General features: G+C 41.7%; 1 protein-coding gene across 1 annotated transcript in view; it reads left to right on the top strand.

The window, feature by feature from the left end:
- Positions 1-1,614: 1,614 nt before the first annotated feature.
- Positions 1,615-21,505, top strand: part of LOC114557454 (para-nitrobenzyl esterase) — a 34,111-nt gene continuing 14,220 nt past the window's right edge. The window contains 5 exon segments of the mRNA XM_028580915.1: positions 1,615-1,828; positions 6,352-6,625; positions 13,838-14,258; positions 18,186-18,293; positions 19,361-19,558. Coding sequence (XP_028436716.1) covers positions 1,812-1,828; positions 6,352-6,625; positions 13,838-14,258; positions 18,186-18,293; positions 19,361-19,558 — 1,018 coding nt within the window. The 5' untranslated portion in view covers positions 1,615-1,811.

The following is a 21,505-nucleotide window of genomic DNA, read 5'->3' as shown; positions in this document are numbered from 1 at the left end:
CAGGATAATTGAGTAATGAGCCAGAAGACGCTTTACATCTCTGGATAAATGAGATGTGAAAACACCTTGAGCTGTTAGAAAACACCTCATTTAAATGGATCCAGCAGAATTGCTGTTGTTGCCTTTAATGAAACTGTGATAATGCTAAATAGAGTTCCAAACGGAGGATATTCTTTGTTGATGGATCAGTTAGTTGATTTAGTAAAAAGATCTGTCATTAGAAGCAGATGGTAGTCACTGTTATGAAAGGATGCATCTGATATTTCTTGTAAATAAATCTCATGTTAAAGGTCCAATGTGTTAGCCTGACAAGCCAGACCCACATCCAGATGTTGGGTCTGGGAACTCCCCATTGGTCGGGGCTCAATCCGAGGGGGCGGGATAAACAGTTGTCTTTCAAATTCCCTCTGCACGCAATAGGATAGCGCTCCAACCAATCATAGGCCCCGCCCACCCACTCTATACACGATGTGATTGGCCTGACCAGAGTTTGGTTTTTCCAGCTCGCAAGTCAACGGAGGGTGCCTAGACTGACCGTGGCTGCAAAATAATTTTTAGGTACTTTTTTTTCAATGACAGGTTGTATTTATTGTTTCATGTACCGTTGTCATGGTCATACGACATATGAATTAGTGTTTTAAAATGTCCTACAGTGTGGAATGTCAGGGTTTTTTAGTTTAGGTGCAAAATAGGTTTAAATGTCAATTGTTGCTGTCGGGACAAATGAAACCGACCAGGCAGTAAACCCCATGTATTCTAAGTAATTGCACACATATCTGTGTTTATACTATATTTTATACAGGTGAGACATGGAAAAGTGGTTTTAGAATGAGAGACTGATAGCCTGTGGGTCGTTAAGGGAACTTATTTGGATGTGCAGTGGCCTGACCCACATAATAACAGAGTGAAATAACATTTTGTACTACAGAAACATTATATAATTGGAAACATGTATTATTCTAGCAATATAAACGGCATAGTGCATGGTATTTCCATAACCGCGAGATATGCGCTTCACGATGACGGCAATGAGTTGTTAACAGACATTCACCAAGACGTGTAGCCCAGAACTCGAACCTCCTATGGCGTCATTTTGTTGCTACCTGGCCATCACCCATCCCATTGACTCCCATTCATTTTGGCGTCACTTTGACAGAGAATAACTTTACATCTGAAGCGTTTAAAGACTATTTGTCCGTTGTTTATTTCTAAAGAAACAAGACAATATATAAAAGGCTCCATTACCTTGTAGCTCACGTTATGGCTCCATAGCAGACGCTTTTATAAAAATAGGCTAACGATTGGGTCATAACCACGAGAAGCTCACAGGCAGTTTGGACTTCCATTAGCTGTTTAGGTTTAATTACTAATGTTAACTAGCATGTTAATGATCAATAATTAGCCTGTGTCTATGTTATCTCCTTACATATACCTACACTCTCCGTCTCTGTAAGATTGGGAATGATTGAGATTTCTCTCGGCACAGCTACCAGAAGACTTCACACTTTCAGACAGGTTGCTCACGTCACATCTACGTTGTCTCTCTCAGTTGGAGGCTGCGCAGTAGGGCTAAAGCTAGAGATCACCGGAAAAGTGACTTCTAATATCCTTCACTGGTCTCCGTCCAGAGCAACGGGGTCTGTTGGTCCATTATATAGGCCTACTGTCTATGGGCATAATGCTACTTCCTCTGAATACTTCCTGCACCACTGAGAGAGACAAAAAAACTGTCTTACTGCTTTGTTTGCTGGCCCTTTAATTGTTAAAAAAAAGTTGTAAGGACATGCGCGCTCCGCTCAGCGGAGAAATAAATGCGTCAACTTCTTCAGTAAGTAGGAGCTTACTCTTTAATGTGTTGTGTGTTTACGGGACATGGTAAGTCATGAAATGTTACTTTTTGAACTTGTTGTGCATTTATCTGAAGAAGAGTTTGTGAATGAAGAGCGTGTGGAGTTAGAGGAAGCTCGCGGAGACAGGAAGGAAACGGCAGGAAAAGCGTGATTTAGGGAAGAGAGACACAAACAGCTCGGACAGAGAAAGGGAGGTCAGTTTTTAGCTTTTAGCAGCTGTTCTCTGTCATGGACTCAGTGTGGCTCCTTTAGTTTGACTTGGCAGTTTTCAGTTGATGTGACCGAGACAGACGGACACGCTGCGGCTGAAGTTTAAGTCCTATTTTATTTCATTTGTTTATTTAAATGATAACAATCAAAGAATGCTGCTGGACTTGTGGTTCACTTTCTGTCTGTGTGCAAAAACTGAAGCTGTGTTAGCCTACATTATGTCATTACATGTCATTTTAGCTGATGTCCGCTTATTGTTCCACGTTTCCGTGTGTGTGTGTGTGTGTGTGTGTGTGTGTGTGTGTGTGTGTGTGTGTGTGTGTGTGTGTGTCTCTCTCTCTCTCTCTCTCTCTCTGTGTTTTTGTTATGATCAGAGTTGTGTGTCTGTCTGTCTGTCTCAATGTGTGTGTGTGTGTGTGTGTGTGTGTGTGTATGATCAGAGATGTGCGTGTGTGTGTGTGTGTTATGATCAGAGATGTGTGTGTGTGTGTGTGTGTGTGTGTGTGTGTGTGTGATCAGAGATGTGTGTGTGTGTGTGTGTGTGTGTTTGTTATGATCAGAGTTGTGTGTGTGTGTTTGTTATGATCAGTAGGGTATGTGTGTGTGTGTGTGTGTGTGTGTGTGTGTGTGACAAAAAAACTCGTCATTATCATCATCATTGTCATATACTTGTCAAATATGATCTACTTAGTTTTGATAATTTAATAAAACACTCAAATGTGTCTTTATTACATAAAATCATATACAGTGCTACTGCTCCCCCTCTGAAAAGGTTTGTAACACTCTGCTCCGAAATAACAGTGCGAACAACTCGAAGCGTTACAAGGGGGGAGTGTAGCATCCCACAACGTAAAACCCAATTTGGGAGTTCCTCTTTCTCTTGTGTTGCAATGAGGCAGTGGAATGACCTCCCCACGCAACATATTTTATGTACAAATTCTCACACCTTCTCATGCCTAACAAAGAGTTGGTTGTTGAGTAAACAAGTTTGCTCACATATATAGGATACTGTATTTATGTGGGTGTGTGTGTGTATGTGAGTGTGAATGTGTGTGTGTGTGTGTGTGTGTGTGTGTGTGTGTGTGTGTATCCTTGTATGAATGAATATCTGGAGTAGAATGTACTCTAATGTGCCTAAGCTGCTCCAGAAGTTTTTTCAGTGTGCGTGCTGGGAGGGGAGAGAGAGAGAGAGTGAGTGGGCTGATGGCGCCCCTGTTTTTACTAAACAGTTTGTTCTTAATTACTATGCACATCATGTCATTTATATATAGTTTTGTAATATTTCTATTTAAAATTGTAAATTGTTTTGTTTTAAATTTGTCATACCTGCCCAGGGACTACAGGTGGAAATTAGCAATTGTTGCTATAACCTGGCCCAAGACATATTCTCTTGTTTAACAAGTTTAATGTTTATTTGTGCATTGTCCCTGTTTCAAATAAATCAATTTCCATTTCCATTCCACACCTCTAATCATAACACACACACACACACACACACACACACACACACAACTAATCATAACATACACACACACACAACTCTAATCATAACACACACACACACACACACACACACACACAACTCTAATCAGAAGACACAGACACACAGACACACACACACACACACACAACTCTAATCATAACATACACACACACACACACACACACACACACACACAGATTAATTGACATTGAAAATCCTCGTTAGTTGCAGCCCAACATGTATAATTTATCATCTGTTACGCATAAAAGTTGTTTCATAAAACCTCTTCATCTGATCTGAGGTAAACTCGTCTCCCATTGCCAGACCTTCCTCCACAGCGCTCTGGAAGAAGGTCTGGATAGTCCACACAGCATTCTGGGATGGGAGAAACACATGCTCCGGTTTATTGGCATTTCTTTAAACCAATCACAATCCTCTTGTGAGGGTGCTACGCTCGGAGCCACGGTGCCTCTGCTAAATAGTCTCAGGAAGGAACGTTTTTGGTGGAACATGTGTGCGTTCAAAAGTAGTTTTAGTCGTGCAACAGAAAACTCCGATTGGACAGATAGTCTAGCTAGCTGTCTGGATTTACCCTGCAGAGATCTGAGGAGCAGCTAACCATAGTCCTCACAAATCAGCCGGAGGTTAGAACGCCAACACAAAGAGAGGAAGTTAACGGCCATCCGGCAGAAAAGAAGGACATCTGGTGGAATTTCTGGCAGCACTGGAACAATCCTGAAAGTGGAACACAGTGGATGTAGACCCCGTTTACACGTACATGGTTATTTTTACAAACGGAGACATTTCCCTTCGTTTACACGCAAACGGAGAATTCTCCTCTGAAACCGAGTCTTTCTAAAAACTCCGGCCAGAGTGGAGACTTTTGAGATCTTCGTTTGAACGTAAACTGAGACAAACGGAGGTTTAGGCAGCCGAGAGAGAGGAAGAGAGGAAGTGATTGGTTGCTGTTGTTGCTATTTTCTGGATTCTGATTGGCTAACGTGGGCTCAAGCTTCTCGTTTACACCGCCACCTATAGGTCTGGCGTGCTCTTGGCTGTATTTATATATATATATACAGTACAGGCCAAAAGTTTGGACACACCTTCTCATTCATTGCGTTTCCTTTTTATTTTCATGACTATTTACATTGTAGATTCTCCCTGAAGGCATCAAAACTATGAATGAACACATATGGAATTATGTACTTAACAAAAAAGTGTGAAATAACTGAAAACATGTCTTATATTTTAGATTCTTCAAAGTAGCCACCCTTTGCTTTTTTATTAATAAGGGAAATAATTCCACTAATTAACCCTGACAAAGCACACCTGTGAAGGTAAAACCATTTCAGGTGACTACCTCATGAAGCTCATTGAGAGAACACCAAGGGTTTGCAGAGTTATCAAAAAAAGCAAAGGGTGGCTACTTTGAAGAATCTAAAATATAAGACATGTTTTCAGTTATTTCACACTTTTTTGTTAAGTACATAATTCCATATGTGTTCATTCATAGTTTTGATGCCTTCAGTGAGAATCTACAATGTAAATAGTCATGAAAATAAAGAAACACATTGAATGAGAAGGTGTGTCCAAACTTTTGGCCTGTACTGTACACAGGGACATGTAAACGAACACTTTTCTGAAAACTGACAGCTGCGCACGATATTATTTTTGAAAACGGATGAAAATGGAGAGGTTGAAATATCCGTTTATGAAAATAGCCGGCCACGTGTAAACGTAGCATGAGACTTATAAAGTGTCAGGTTTAGTTCCATCATAACTGCATTCCAACGTTAGCTGACGTTGTTGTTAAGTAGCTAGCTCAGAGGTTATCAGCGGGGGGGGGGGGGGTTAACACTTTTACATGCATTGTATCTAGTGGTGCACGACATATCGGCCGCCAATATAATAATATCGGCCGATATGGTCATTTCTTTAACACATCGGTATCGGTTCGATGTCAGATTATATATAATTATATAAATATGATTTTTTTTAATCTGAAAATCTGATGACAGGACATATTTTGCACACAGGTAAAGGTGCCCAATATCAGTCATTTCGGGAAAATAAATTGCAAAAGTAGGAAAAAAAAATTGTGTTTTGGAAAATAGTTCACATCGGTGCATCAGTAATTGTATCCGTGTCACATTCTCATTAGGGGCTGAGCCCCCCTTATATGTTTTATCCTAGAATCGCCCCTGTAACAAACACAACCCATCAGACAGCAAGCAACAAAACGAGACAAATTAATGAAATGTCCGTTTATGAAAATAGCCGGCCACGTGTAAACGTAGCAATTAGACTAGAGGTAAACTGACTTGACTTTTATACTGTATAAAAGTCAAGTCAATATACTGCTCAATTGTGGTATAACTAAAAAGTGTATGCAGAGGCTCAAGGTAGCATACAATGATGCAATGAGGCTGCTGCTCCGTGTCCCTAGGTGGCAGAGTGCCAGCCATCTGTTTGTGTCCACTAGCTGTGAGGCACTCTTAAGACAGCTGATGTTTAGTAGTTTCATGTGTCGCCTGGACAAGTCCGAGAACCACATAACTGAAGCTCTACTCAGCCCTGTGAAAAGCTGTTATAGATACACTTCTAGGTTAAGACAGAATGGGTGCAATAGCCTGTATATCCTATAGGTTAATATGCATTTTTTTAATGTATTATTGTATATCCTATAGGCTGATATGCAATTATGTATTTTTTTATATCTCTTTTTTTATACTATGTATATTGTATTATGTGTTATATGGACCTGTGTCTGCAATAAAGTTTATATATTTTCTCTGTTTTGTGTCCCAGAGCGACGATGAATGATGATGCGTTCGAGGTCCCGGAGAGGACCGAGTACCGCTACCTGGTGCAGGAGGAGGAGGAGGGGGAGGAGGTGCAGTACGTGCGTCACAGACACTACATCAGCCCCCTGCTGGTGCTCTCCCGCCGCTGCATCTTCCTCATCTGCCTGGCCGTGTTCGGCCTGCTCTCTCTCGCCACCTACCTGGGGTACCTGGCCCAGACGCAACCACGGGGCAGCGCCCAGGTGACCACGCACTGCGGCGCGTTCAGGGGACGCCACGTGAGTCGAGAGATGCACTCCAGGTTTCATTTTAATTGATCTAGGCTCCATTTACATCGCTACGTTTTTAAATTAAAAAACAATATCTTCTGCTACGTTTCCCCTTCTCTCTCTCATTCCCCCTGCTCTGGCGTTTCTCCCCTCTCATTTCACCCTCTCATTCCCCCTGCTCTGGCGTTTCCCCCCTCTCATTCCCCCTGCTCTGGCGTTTCCCTCTCTCATTTCACCCTCTCATTCCCCCTGCTCTGGCGTTTCCCCCCTCTCATTCCCCCTGCTCTGGCGTTTCCCCCCTCTCATTCCCCCTGCTCTGGCGTTTTCCCCCCTCTCATTCCCCCTCTCATTCCCCCTGCTCTGGCGTTTCCCCCCTCTCATTCCCCCATGCTCTGGCTTTTCCCCCCTCTCATTCCCCCATGCTCTGGATTTTCCCCCCCTCTCATTCCCCCTGCTCTGGCTTTTCACCCCTCTCATTCCCCCTCTCATTCCCCCTGCTCTGGCGTTTCCCCCCTCTCATTCCCCCTCTCATTCCCCCATGCTCTGGCGTTTCCCCCTCTCATTCCCCTTGCTCTGGCGTTTCACCCCTCTCATTCCCCCCTCTCATTCCCCCCTGCTCTGGCGTGTCCCCCCTCTCATTCCCCCTGCTCTGGCGTTTCCCCCCTCTCATTCCCCCTGCTCTGTAGCCCGACAAGCCAGACCCACATCCAGATGTTGGGTCTGGGAGCTCCCCATTGGTCAGGGCTCAATCCGAGGGGCGGGATAAACAGTTGTCTTTCAAATTCCCTCTGCACGCAATAGGATAGTACTCCAACCAATCAGAGCAACGAAGAAGGTAGCGGAGATGTCGGCAAAACTCATCTTCCTTTTTTAAGAATGACTTCTGTGCCGTTCTTTGTTCTTTTCTCAAAGAAAAGCTGAACTCCAAGTCTTCCAGAAGACTGCTGTTCACCAGCAGCAGCCATAAGCCCCGCCCACCCACTCTATACACGATGTGATTGGCTTGACCAGAGTTTGGTTTTTCCAGCTCGCAAGTCAACGGAGAGTTGTTAGACCACCCTGGCTGCAAATTAAATTTGCTGCTGCTAGGGTGCGTCTAGATTTCTAGGCTACCTGCTCTGGCATTTCTTGAATTTTTGAACAAACTACTAATGTGGCTGTTTTTTCGGGAGAGTACAGTCTAGGGCCGTCCTCGATTGAAGAAATTCTCAGTCGACTAACACTCATTCAATTGCATCGACTAATCAATAAGTTGATTTAATCGACAGATCTGTAAATCTGAGTTTCTCCACAAAGAGTCATGCTAAAAGCACCACTTTAATTCTTGTGTTTACCAGAGATGTGCTTGTACGTTTCTTGGAAATAAGTCATTCAGCATGAAAAAAAGCATCAAACATGTCTAATGGACTAAAGAAATCTAAGTTGACTAAGACCAAAACGACCAATTAGTCAACTGATCGACTAAGAGGGAGTAGCCCTATTACAGTCTTCAAAATAGATTTTACAAAAAACAATGTTGACACGTCAAAAACATTAAAAAGTATCAAATTATTTCAGCCTCATGTTTCCAGTCACAGTGTACTCAAATCTTGTCTGTCTCTTTTTAAAAGTAGCACTAACACATCCCTCTTTAAACTGAAATTATTCTTATGAAACTTCCAATGTTTTCAATCACAAATGTTGCAATCCTCTGAACTTTATATACAGTGGCCTCAAATGTACTTCCTAGTCTTATCCCTCCTGGGCTTTCACTTCTCTAACAAGACATAACTATGATTATTAGGGCCTTTTTTATTGTGCAGAAATTATAATAAAGTGGACCTTGTCATGACAATAATTTGGTGATATTTTATAGCTGCTCGGTTCAACACCAAGAGGAGAATTTAGCGTGAAATATCTGCTGTAATTATTAGTTTAAAGCATATTCGTGCATCACTTTTACATTTATTTGCTTCTAACTCCCTCAAGATGTTTCCTTTTAGAGGAAAGGTTGGATGTTTTTTTTTTTTCACATACAAACCCCAGCAGACGCCACGGAGCAAATACGAGCCATCGCACAGATTTAATCAGATTGTAGCAGGAGTTGATTTAAAATACAATGGATGTATGAAATTATAGTCTTTTTAGTCATAGGGGTGTCACGATTTCAAATTTAAAAGCAGGATCGGTAGTTCCCCCAGTTTTCTCTCTTCACCCCCGCCTACTGGCACACGTCCGGCTGGTAGAATGCAGCTAAAGACACAGTGTAGCGTTAGCTTACCAGCTGGTAGCATGCAGCTAAAGACACAGGGTAGCGTTACCTTACCGGCTGGTAGCATGCAGCTAAAGACACAAGGTAATGTTAGATTACGGGCTGGTAACATGCAGCTAAATACACAGGGTAGGGTTCTCTTACTGGCTGGTAGCATGCAGCTAAAGACACAGTGTAGCGTTAGCTTACCGGCTGGTAGCATGCAGCTAAAGACACAGGATAATGTTAGATTACATGCTGGTAACATGCAGCTAAATACACAGGGTAGGGTTCTCTTACCGGCTGGTAGCCTGCAGCTAAAGACACAGGGTAGCGTAGGCTTACCGGCTGGTAGCATGCAGCTAAAGACACAGGGTAGCGTTAGCTTACCGGCTGGTAGCATGCAGCTAAAGACACAGGGTAGTGTTAGATAACTGGCTGGTAGCATGCAGCATAAGACACAAGGTAGCATTAGCTTACCGGCTGGTAGCATGCGGCTAAAGACACAGGGTAGCGTTAGATAACCGGCTGGTAGCATGCAGCTAAAGACACAGGGTAGTGTTAGATAACTGGCTGGTAGCATGCAGCTAAAGACACAAGGTAGCATTAGCTTACCGGCTGGTAGCATGCAGCTAAAGACACAGGGTAACGTTAGATAACCGGCTGGTAGCATGTAGCTAAAGACACAGGGTAATGTTAGCTTACCGGCTGGTAGCATGTAGCTAAAGACACATTGTAGCGTCAGCTTACCGGCTGGTAGTTCGATCATCATTCGTCAAATAAAAATGCCTTTCATTCATTTCATCATTTTTTTTTTCAAACATTCTCTGGTTCCAGCTTCCTAAATGTACGGATTTGTTGCATTTTTTTTTTTTTTTTTTTTTTTTTTAACTTATTTGTCAAGTGCAAGAGTCAGACATAGATTGCATACAGGATGACAATATCTTTTTTCTTTTTTATGAACTTAAATGAACAAAATCCCAACCCCCCTCCCTCCCGTCCTCCTCCTTCCCGTCCTCCCCCCTCCCCATGAGTAAGTATGTAAAAATAAATAAAAAATAAATAAAAATTAAATAAAAAACAAAACAAAAAAAAAACAACATATATTAAACTGTATGTACTAATGAAGAAGCTAAATCTTGTGGCGTTATAAAACAATCATTAAACCAATGGTTAATATCATTAAACAAATGGTTAAAATAAAATTTGCCACCACAGTAGTACCCCTTCCATCATAATAATCATTTATAACCATATATTAGCTTGGCAACCCTCTAACTTAAATATGAAATAAAACAATACAAGCTATTATATTCTTTGGTTAACTTCAAATTAGAGTTAAGTGAAATGTAATACCCAACATCAGCTTCTGAACCCGCTGAGCTAGATACAGGGCTAGTACGGCACAGCAGTTAAATGGTAAACCTCAAGCTTAGGCCCCACAGTCCAACTAGTCTTTAAGCCTCTTTGAAATAAGCACAATAGCTCACTTAATATATCGTCCTTGTAAAAGTAAATGGGTGCTAAGGCTCAGCGGGTTCCCGTCTTAATCGTAAGACTTACCAATACGAAAGCAGCTCTTCCTGTAAGGGAGCTAGGTTAGCATGGTCCACATTAGCCGCGGATAAAATAGCAGTCACACTAATCGGGCAACGGGGCATGTTTATATTTGGCCGCGAAGGTGGTGGCGTCCTCGGGAGATGAGGTCCTCTTCTTCGCTCCGCTCTCCAGAGTGATCTGTAAGCGGGCCGGGAAGAGAAGCGCTGGCCGAAGAGCGAGGTTGTAAAGATCGGCCATCACCGCTCAATATTTAGCCCGTTCCCCGGCGACTTCTGGTGTGTAGTCCTCGAAGATCTGGATTGGTGACCCTCGGTACTGAAGTTTCCCACGTCTCTTACGGGCCTCCCAAATGATCATCTCCTTGATCTGATAGCGATGAAGGCGAAGAATAACCGGCCTGGGCCGCGAGCCGGGTTGTGGTTTAGCGGTGAGCGTTCTGTGTGCTCGGTCCAATTCAGGAGAAGAATGGAGGATCAGGCCGCCAAGTACTTCAGATAGGAGTTTGGCGTATAGTATAGCGAAAAAGCTCGTGGGCCTGGGTCCCTCGATTGATTCTGGGAGGCCGATTATTCTAATATTATTCCTGCGGCTGCGATTCTCAAGATCGATGGCCTTCGTTGTTAGCTTAGCGTTGCTATCTGCTAATGCAACACACCTCTCCTCCAGTGCTTGAATTCGTTGGGCTTGCAGCTCAGCGTGAGATTCCAATAAGACCATTCGCTGACCATGTTCTGTTATCGTTGTCTGCATCTTGTCGAGTCTCAATTCCAGAGTAGCGAATGTTGCTTTGAAGTCGGCTGCGACGCTAGCTCTGTGGTCTTCTAGCATATTGGCTATGCTAGCTAGCGCCGCGCTGTTGCCCGCAGGAGAGGCGTCTGCTTCAGTCTTTTGTGGTTTATTTAAAGTAGCGCTGCTCGATTATGGAAAAAAAAATATAATCACGATTATCATTATTGAAATCCCGATAATTTAACACGATTATTCGTTGACTTCTGGAAATATGTGGTAATTATTGAACTTAAAAAACTGTGGAAAAAAAGTTAAATAAATCAATAGTAAAAAAACACACGTAAAACTGTGAAATTTGCCTCAATACTTGTCCTATTTAAACTTTATTTTTTCATTCAGAAAAGAGAAAATAAGAGTTTACTTGCAAAACGTAATGAGCTAAATAATAGGGCTGTGCTCCATTGAAGAAATTCTTAGTCGACTAACACTCATTCAACAGTATTGACTAATCGATTAGTTGATTTAATCGACAGATCTGTAAATCTGAGTTTCTGCACAAAGAGTCATGCTAAAAGCACCACTTTAATTCTTGTGTTTACCAGAGATGTGCTCGTACGTTTCTTGGAAATAAGTCATTCAGCATGAAAAAAGCATCAAACATGACTAATGTACTAAAGAGATCTAAGTTGACTAAGACCAAAACTACCGATTAGTCGACTGAGAGGGAACAGCCCTACAAAGAATTGTTTTTCTCGATTATTCTGTTTATGTGATCATTGGGAGCAGAAATCATAATCACGATTAGTGATGCACCGATGTGAAAATTGTGGCCGATACCGATAACCGATATTAATATTGCTGTTGTGGCCGATACCGATATTTACCTTTCTCGTTTGGCTCTCTGTGAAGGCGGTCTCATTTTCTCCCTCTCCTCCCGTTGCCTGCCCTGCTTTGCTCTCTCGTCTAGTCTTTGTCTCTGTGTACTTCTAGAGTCTCTCTCTTGGCACTGCTCCTAAACTGCGAATTATGGATTTGATCAACTGGTCTCTCAGCGCAATTGACACCATCTTCTCGACGAGAAGCTCGGGTTCGGGGGAACCTGACAAACCTGCCGGGACGTTCGCAGCTGGCTACACGATGGACGCATGGGAGAGGTGACGGGTCGTGTGTCTGGCGGTTCTTTCCGTGGAGGACATTGAAGATATCTACCTATTCGGAACCATGATAACAGGTCTTTTGCTGATTGGCTCAGGCACTGCCCTGGTTTATCGAGAAATTAAGAAGAAGACAGGAACCGAGCAAAATACCAGGCTGCCCGTCATGGTTGAATCTGTGGGCAGAGCTCTCGGAACTCAAATTGTGACTTTGACCACCATGGGCCACAAATTGGATACTATGATCACCATGGGCCAACAATTGGATACCATCTTGGAGAGACTGTCAGCTCTGGATAGGCTGGACAACATCTTGGGGAAACTCACGGTTTTGGCAAGGAAATTTGATCGATACGGAGACCAGAGGGGACATTCAGAGAAGTCGAGAGTGACTAACTGCGGCTCCTGGCCCTAAGACAAAGAAAACACATTTTTATGATAATCAAATAAAGAACTATTTTCCAAAACGCATTTTATTTTATTTTTTTTTACTTTTGTGATTTATTTTCCAAAATGACTGATATTGGGCACCTTTACCTGTGTGCAAAATATCACTGATCATTGGTTGAGCCTTTGCCATTTTGGCTATTCTTCCATCCATTCGAATGGTAGTTGACCGTTTTTTTCCCAAGTCGTTCAGGCCTTGGATGCCATTTCAAGGCATTTGAAATCATTTTGGCATCAGATTTTCAGAAGAAAAAATTTATATTTATAAAATTATATATAATTTGACATTGAACCGATACCGATGTGTTAAAAAAATGACCATATCGGCCGATATTATATCGGCGGTCGATATATCGTGCACCACTAATGGCGATTACATTTTGATTAATTGCACAGCCCTAATTTAAAGTGCCCATATTATGATGGGATTTGGGGTGTTCTTTTGTGTCTCTGGTGCTTCCACACACATACAAACTTTTAAAAAAAATCATCCATGCTGTTCTGAGTGAGATCTGGTTTCTGAATGTGTCCTGCCTTCAGTCTCCTAGTGAGCTGGTCAAAATCGGCTCGGACTGTGACGTCACAGTCCGAAATGAGCTGGCTAACCACAACCGTTAGCTTGTAGCGTTAGCGCAATGCTAACGCTAGCATGCTACATCGTTCTCAATAGCAAAGCACTGCTACAACACACACAAGTTCACCATAATCTCCAAAAGAACTACTTCCATGTGCTCCCTGGTTTAGAAGAAGTCTCCCAGCTAATCCTGCCTTGGACCTGACTGAAGTTGGAGAAACAGGCTCTCTTTTACTGTCTCTAGAGTTAGCTAGCTGACATGATCTACATCGGAGCTACTGAGCATGTGCGAGTGCAATCAAAGATAGTACAGAAGAAGAAAAGCGGTCTCACTCTGTAGCTAGAAACCAGGTGAAAAGAGGAGCTGCAGCAGTGAGAGAGAGCTGTGCAGTACAACAAAAATATGGTGTTTTTTGAAAATTAAACTATGTTAACCCACTCTGGTACAACCTTAAAATACAGTTATGAACCTGAAAATGAACATAATATGGGCGCTTTAAAGTCACTTTTGAATCCTTCTTTCTCAGAAAAATGGAGCGTACTCCTTTAAGGGCATGCCCTACGCGGCTCCACCTATCGGCAGCCTGCGCTGGGCCCCCCCGGCCGAACCGCTGTGCAAGGGCGGGGTCACGGACGCCGGGCGCTTCCGCAGCGTGTGCCCTCAGGTGCGTCCGCTGGCGAGCACGGGCCGGCTGATGGGCCAGGAGGACTGCCTCTTCGTCAACGTGTGGACGCCAACGCTGCAGCGGGACGCCAAGCTGCCCGTCATGGTCTGGATCCACGGAGGATACCTGCACATGCTCAGTGGAGGCGAGCCGGGATACTCGCCAACGGAGAAGCTCGCCAGCGACACGCAGATGGTCTACGTCAGCTTCAACTACAGACTCAACGCATTCGGCTTCCTGGCGCTGGAGGTGCTGAGAGAAGGTTCTCCGAAGAACACCTCAGGTCAGTCGGTGATACGCTGAGGGGAAATACATACAAATAAGTTTACATGTATACAGTATATAGAGGAACAGTTACAGGATCACCCAAAGTTCTTACAATTCATCCTGGGGGGATTTTTTTGTGTCTCGGCCTTTGGTTAGATGTGTGACATATGTTATTGGATAAAGTTGTTGTGAATGAAAAAGTCAGTTTGTTGACTAAAACACACATACAGTACAGGCCAAAAGTTTGGACACACTCATTCAATGTGTTTCCTTTTTATTTTCATGACTATTTACATTGTAGATTCTCACTGAAGGCATCAAAACTATGAATGAACACATATGGAATTATGTACTTAACAAAAAAGTGTGAAATAACTGCAAACATGTCTTATATTTTAGATTCTTCAAAGTAGCCACCCTTTGCTTTTTTATTAATAAGGGAAATAATTCCACTAATTAACCCTGACAAAGCACACCTGTGAAGGTAAAACCATTTCAGGTGACTACCTCATGAAGCTCATTGAGAGAACACCAAGGGTTTGCAGAGTTATCAAAAAAAGCAAAGGGTGGCTACTTTGAAGAATCTAAAATATAAGACATGTTTTCAGTTATTAAACACTTTTTTGTTAAGTACATAATTCCATATGTGTTCATTCATAGTTTTGATGCCTTCAGTGAGAATCTACAATGTAAATAGTCATGAAAATAAAGAAACGCATTGAATGAGAAGGTGTGTCCAAACTTTTGGCCTGTACTGTATATGAAATAAGTTTACATGTATACAGTATGCCCACCTATCTACAGCTAGGGGAGACCGTGATAAGCCCTATTTCAACAAACGGTGGCGTATCCCTTTTTAGAGTTTATTGACGTGCTTTTGTGAGTGCATGTCACTTCTCTTTAACATTTTGGCAGCTTTTTGTCCTCCATTTTTTTGTCGTTTTTGTTCCGACTTTTTTGTGGATTTCTCAGATATTTGTCACCCAAGGTTCATATGTTTTTGAAAAAAAACTGGAAAAGTTATGGAATTTGAAAAATGCAAATTTCAGGCCTGGAAAGGTTTTGGAAACATAAAAAGACCCAGAAAGTTTTGGAAAAGTCATGGAATATTAATATGTGATTAATAAATGTGTTTTCAGGTTGTCTTAACCTCAGCATTGTATTCGGGGAGCGATATGATGAATCCCATTATGAACCACATACATTATCATTCATTTTATAGTTAAACCTCTGAGTGTAAACTTTAACACAGATTTGTGTTCTTATTATATAATGTCGACTGACATTTTCAGGAAAACATAGTCATGGAAATTTGCCGAAAAAGTCATGGAAAAGTATTGGTTAAAATGCGTATGAACCCTGGTCACCTTTTTGTAAATCTGTTGCTTTTTCTGAATATTTTTGGATGCTTTTTGTTGACATGAAGCCCTACAAAAGTCATCAAAAGAGTTCCTTAGCCATCAGAGAATTTAGCAAATCAAGCAAAAACAATGATTACATTTTTTTTTTTTTTTTTTAACAACAACCAGTTTCTCAGCCTGAATATGAAAACTCTCTGCTGTTTCTGGGGGAATTTCTGAGTCTCAGAGTCGGCAAATCTGCCAAATTCTACTTTGAATGTCAGGTAATAGCAGTTTTAAAAAACACTTTTCTGTGTTTTTGCTTTGGTGCATAACTAGGAGAGCCAAAATGTATTGTGGACCCAAATTGATGTACGGGCCGGATCTAAATCTGCAAGGGGCCGAGTTTGGCCCCTGGGCCTTGAGTTTGGCCCGTGGGCCTCGAATTTGACACGTGCTATAATGGGTGCTTACTGTATACTGTTGATTTGTTACTAATGACTCATTTTTCAGGCCTCTCTCTGTCATTGTTTGGTGCCACCAGAATCCTAATGGAAACGATTTTATAAACCATCAAATGTTTGAGTAATAATTTCTTTTCATGTTCGGTCAAAAACACAAAACCGGGCGGTAAGAAGTTCAAAAGGGTGATTTATAGTTTATGTGCAGCTCAGAATCCGATTTATTGGCCAAGTATACTTACATACACAAGGAGTTTGACTTGGGTAGGTATTAACTCTATACATTCAACAAGTAGACCTGTAGTAGTAGTAAACATTCAGTAGACCAATAGTTATACAGACACATACTGTACACAATATAGACAACAATATACATATAGGCACATATCCTCATAATATACAAATAAGACAATATCAAGACAAGTACACATGGAGTGGGATGTAAAGTGCAAAAAGTAATAGTGGAAAGTAGTGTGCAAGATGCATATTGGAAGCTTTTAACAGCTCCTATCCGAGCGTTGCAGTGTGTTGTTAAAGACGTTCTAATGGATACAGCGGTAGTTTTCTTACAAGCTGTTTACCACTTAAGCACGCTGTTGAAATATTCATGTTGTTTACAGTCCGATTGAACGCTGACAAGTCTTTACCTTTCCATTTCGCATGACCTTAATCTTCTGACAAAGGTGGTCAAAACTGCATCTAAAATCATCGAGGGGTCCTGCTTGAAACGCTCCAAAACATTTAGTGGAAACGCAGCAATGAGAAGGCACCAGGTATTCTAGTCATCCTGCACACAATCTCTCCTCCCACCTCCCATCAGGGAGACATTTGCAGAGCATCCCAACGCGCACATCACATTTCACGGATAGTTTTCACCATACGCAGAGTTAGCCCCGGTAGCTGAAACGGGTAATTGCATTGTTTCAGAAATGAGTGGAACAATTACTTCTGGCATAACCAGATATTTTATAAATACTTTAAATAACACAAAACAACTAAATGGTGATAGGTTATAATTCTGATTTCATATACTGCTTTAGTAAAAATAATATTTTTTGAGGGCTGTGGCTCTCACCTGAGACCATTGTCGACGCATATGCAGGACGCAAAAAACGATAATTACTGTTGCAACAGTCTGGACATCTTACCGTGCCAACATTGTAATATAATAAAGGTTGCCTAAATGCCAGGTATATAAATTTGCTGTCAGCTTACTAATTGATTGCGCATTTTGTGTAGATTTGGACTTTTATACGTTTCATTCCACTTTGTTTAAACTGCGAAGTGGATCTACTGATCGCTGTGGATACATTTTTTTCATGTCATTGGATTATGGCAAAATACTGATCTTTTTTCTTAACGTTTTATGGTGTGATTGAAACTTATGGTTTTCACCCCCAGCAGATGATAAGGCTACTGAGTGATAGTACAACAGGAAGGAAGGCTGAGGTCTGAGCTTAGTTACTATGTTTACTGTGCTTGGATGGTTTTAAATGTTATTTATAATGGCTACTTATTGACTGGTGCTAAGAGGGTGGCAAGGCACATTGTATTTCATTGCTGTGGTACTCTGCACTAATATGCATATGACAATAAACTTGAACTAAACTGCATTAAGATGTGAAAACCTAAGGAATGTTAACGTGAGTCGGATAAATGGAGCTAATTTCTGAGGCTGTCTCTTCCATGTTTGCGTCTCGCACACCGTGGGACACAAAATAGCCTGTTGGGAGTCAGCTCATTTGTTTGTTACGTAATGTAAAAACGCCCGCTGTGACCGGGAAGTGAAGCGATCCGTTAAACGAGAGAGAGCCTCGCGTGACGGGGCGACACGAGTCCCTTTTTCATCTTCTGCCTCTCTCACGTTTTCTAATTTTGAATACTCCCGATTCCGTGGCCCATTTTCCCCTCGCCTCCCTCGGCTTGTAAAGACCGTTACATTTAGTTCAAGCTGCCGGAGCAGCTACCGTACAGCGAGCTGGTTTTTGTTTCTGACGGGAGAAAAATGGGCCGCCGGAAACAAGGCCACATCAAAGCAGTTTCTGGTGTCGCTAATCGATTCCCTCCCCTCTCTCTCTCTCTCTCTCTCTCTCTCTCTCTCTCTCTCTCTCTCTCTCTCTCTCTCTCTCTCTCTCTCCGTAGGGAACTATGGCTTCCTGGACCAGATCGCAGCTCTGAAGTGGGTCCAGAGGAACATCCACGTGTTTGGAGGCGATCCCGGGAAAGTCACCATATTTGGACAGAGCTCAGGTATGAAATGCGTCACTGGGTCCCTGCTGTGAAAAAGCTAAACAGATCTTTGGAAACCTGCTGTGAACGTTTGGATATATTCCAACAAAGGTTTGCTGTGAGCAAACGGGTCAATTTCACATTTTTTAGAGGCTCTGCACACACTGTGAAGGCCTCAGACTCTTTACATGGAACTGGCGTGTTTCCTTCATGGGTGGATAGATGGGTAGGTACGTAGGTAGGTAGGTAGATAGATAGGTAGGTAGGTAGGTAGATAGATAGATAGATAGATAGATAGGATACAGTAGATAAGATAGATAGATAGATAGATAGATAGATAGATAGATAGATAGGATACAGTAGATAAGATAAGATAGATAGATAGATAGATAGATACAGTAGAAAAGATAGATAGATAGATACAGTAGAAAAGATAGAGATACAGTAGATAAGAAAGATACAATAGATAATAAAGATACAATAGATAAGAGAGAGATAGGATAGATAGATACAGTAGATAAGATAGATACAGTAGATAAGAGATACAGTAGATAAGATAGATACAATAGATAGGATAGGTAGATACAGTAGATAAGAAAGAGATAGATAGATACAGTAGATAAGATAGATAAGAGAGAGATAGGATAGATACAGTAGATAGATACAATAGATAAGAAAGATACAATAGATACAATAGATAGGATGGATAGATAGATATGATGGATGGATGGATGGATGGATTGTAATTTACGGGGGTTTCAACCCCCCAATAATCAAAACTGGGCTTTTTCGAGGTGTTTTATTTCATTACGTCTTTTAAGACAATTCTTTTGACGTTGATTGGCGCTTTTCCTGACATTTGTCGCCTTGTCTTTTTTTCCAAGTAATTAAAAAAACAAACAAATTGACAATCCATGCAGACATGTCCCGGGACCTCCCTAGATAGGGTTAGGGTTAAACCCTAACTCTACCCCCTGCAGTCCTCCAGAGTACCCCCCATTTGAGAAACACTGGCTTAGAGCACCTTTTTAAGAACGGCAACACAATATGAGTTGCTGAGTGACTGTGTGGGTCTGACTGGTCTCCAGGTGGGACCTCGGTGTGGACCATGATGATGTCTCCGCTGGCGAAGGGTCTCTTCCACGCCGCGGTGGACATGAGCGGCTCGTACGCCTACAACGCCACGCTGGAACGGGCCGAGTCCGACAACATGGCCTTCCTGAAGAAGACGGACTGCAGAGACGCCGGCTGCCTCAGATGTCTCTCCGTCACACAGGTCCTGCAGGTAGGACACTTTCTCACAGCGCTGGAATGTAACTAAAGTACATTTACTCAAGTACTGTACTTGGGTACAAATGTTGAGGTACTTTACTGGACTCTTTTCTTTTCGTGCCACTTTCTACTTCTACTCCGCTACATTTCAGAGAGAAATATTGTTTTTACTCCACTACATTCATCTGTTCCAGCTTTAGTTACTAGTTACTTTAGTTACTCCACTACATTCATCTGTTCCAGCTTTAGTTACTAGTTACTTTAGTTACTCCACTACATTCATCTGTTCCAGCTTTAGTTACTAGTTACTTTAGTTACTAGTTACTTACTTTAGTTACTCCACTACATTCATCTGTTCCAGCTTTAGTTACTTTAGTTACTCCACTACATTCATCTGTTCCAGCTTTAGTTACTTTAGTTACTTTAGTTACTCCGCTACATTCATCTGTTCCAGCTTTAGTTACTAGTTACTTTAGTTACTCTGCTACATTCATCTGTTCCAGCTTTAGTTACTAGTTACTTTAGTTACTAGTTACTTTAGCCCAACCCTTCTACTTCTACTGGAGGATCTGAAGACTTGTCTCACCGCTGATTCTCGCAACTTAGCGCCAGTTTTGGTGCAATTAAAGTATTTTTAAATATCTAATAAGAGACCAAATACAGCACAGAAGGTATTCTCTTTTTAATACTGACTTTAATGTTTGAGGATTTCATAAAATATGTGATTCATAGCTCATCTTTTTACGATGTAATGAGAGATTTTGATGGATCATGTAACGTCACACCCAGGTATTAGAGCGCATGAATTAATAATTTTACTGCGACCGTTAATGAAGAAAGTGGATAAGAAACCTTTTTCGATTATATATATATTTTATTTTTTACTATGAAACTCCAGAGGATGAAATTTGCAGCCATAACTTAACAAATGTATTCTACACCTTCACTCTGAATGAAATAATTCTCTGCAGAAACTCATAACTAGAGACATTTTAAAAAAGAGGGCTTCCATCTCAACACTTCGCACTAAAACCTCAGGATGAATCATGAATAATGTGTTTCATGAAATGAAATCCCACTCGAGCCCAGTCAGTAAAAAGAAACTTTTAATAAAAGCAGCGATCGTTGTACTGTAATTACTGTTATTAGGTTTTTAAAATGTCACATTCAACTTTTTCCAACTGCCACTCAGTTTGATTCTTAGAATTGCAGCATGTGTCATTGTCTTTCAGCTTTTTCTTTCTTCGTTTTTATTGAATTGGTTAGACTGAGGAAGGCCTGTGTGACCGAAATACAGTATTTTATACACGCCTGATGCCTTAAAGTGCCCATTTCATGAAAAGAAATCACTTTTTCTGGGATTTGGGGTGTTCTTTGTTGTCTCTGGTGCTTCCACACACATACAAACTTTGAAATAAATCCATCCATGGTGTTCTGAGTGAGATCTGGTTTCTGAATGTGTCCTGCCTTCAGTCTCCAGGCGATCTGATCAAAATCTGCACGGCTTTCTACGTCACAAGTCGAAACGAGCTGGCTAACCGCAACCGTTAGCATGCTAGCATGCTTGCTCATTCTCAATGGCAAAACACTGCTACAACACACACTAGTTCACCATAATCTCCAAAAGAACTACTTCCATGTGCTCCCTGGTTTAGAAGAAGTCTCCCAGCTGATCCTGCCTTGGAACTGACTGAAGTTGGAGAAACAGCCTTTCTTTTACGGTCTATGGAGCTAGCTGACATGAGCTACGATCTGAGCTACTGAGCATGTGCGAGTGCAATCAAAGATAGTACAGAAGAAGAAGAAGAAAATAGGTCTCACTCTGTAGCTAAAACAGAGACCAGGTGAAAAGAGGAGCTGCAGCAGTGAGCGAGAGCTGTGCAGTACAACAACAATATTGTGTTTTTTGAAAATTAAACCATGTAAACCTATTCTGGTACAACCTTAAAATACAGTTATGA

Source organism: Perca flavescens, chromosome 1, assembly GCF_004354835.1.
Source record: "Perca flavescens isolate YP-PL-M2 chromosome 1, PFLA_1.0, whole genome shotgun sequence".
Classification (NCBI taxonomy): domain Eukaryota; kingdom Metazoa; phylum Chordata; class Actinopteri; order Perciformes; family Percidae; genus Perca; species Perca flavescens.
Note: the sequence above shows the minus strand (reverse complement) of the source record. Positions and strands in the feature narration are given on the sequence as shown.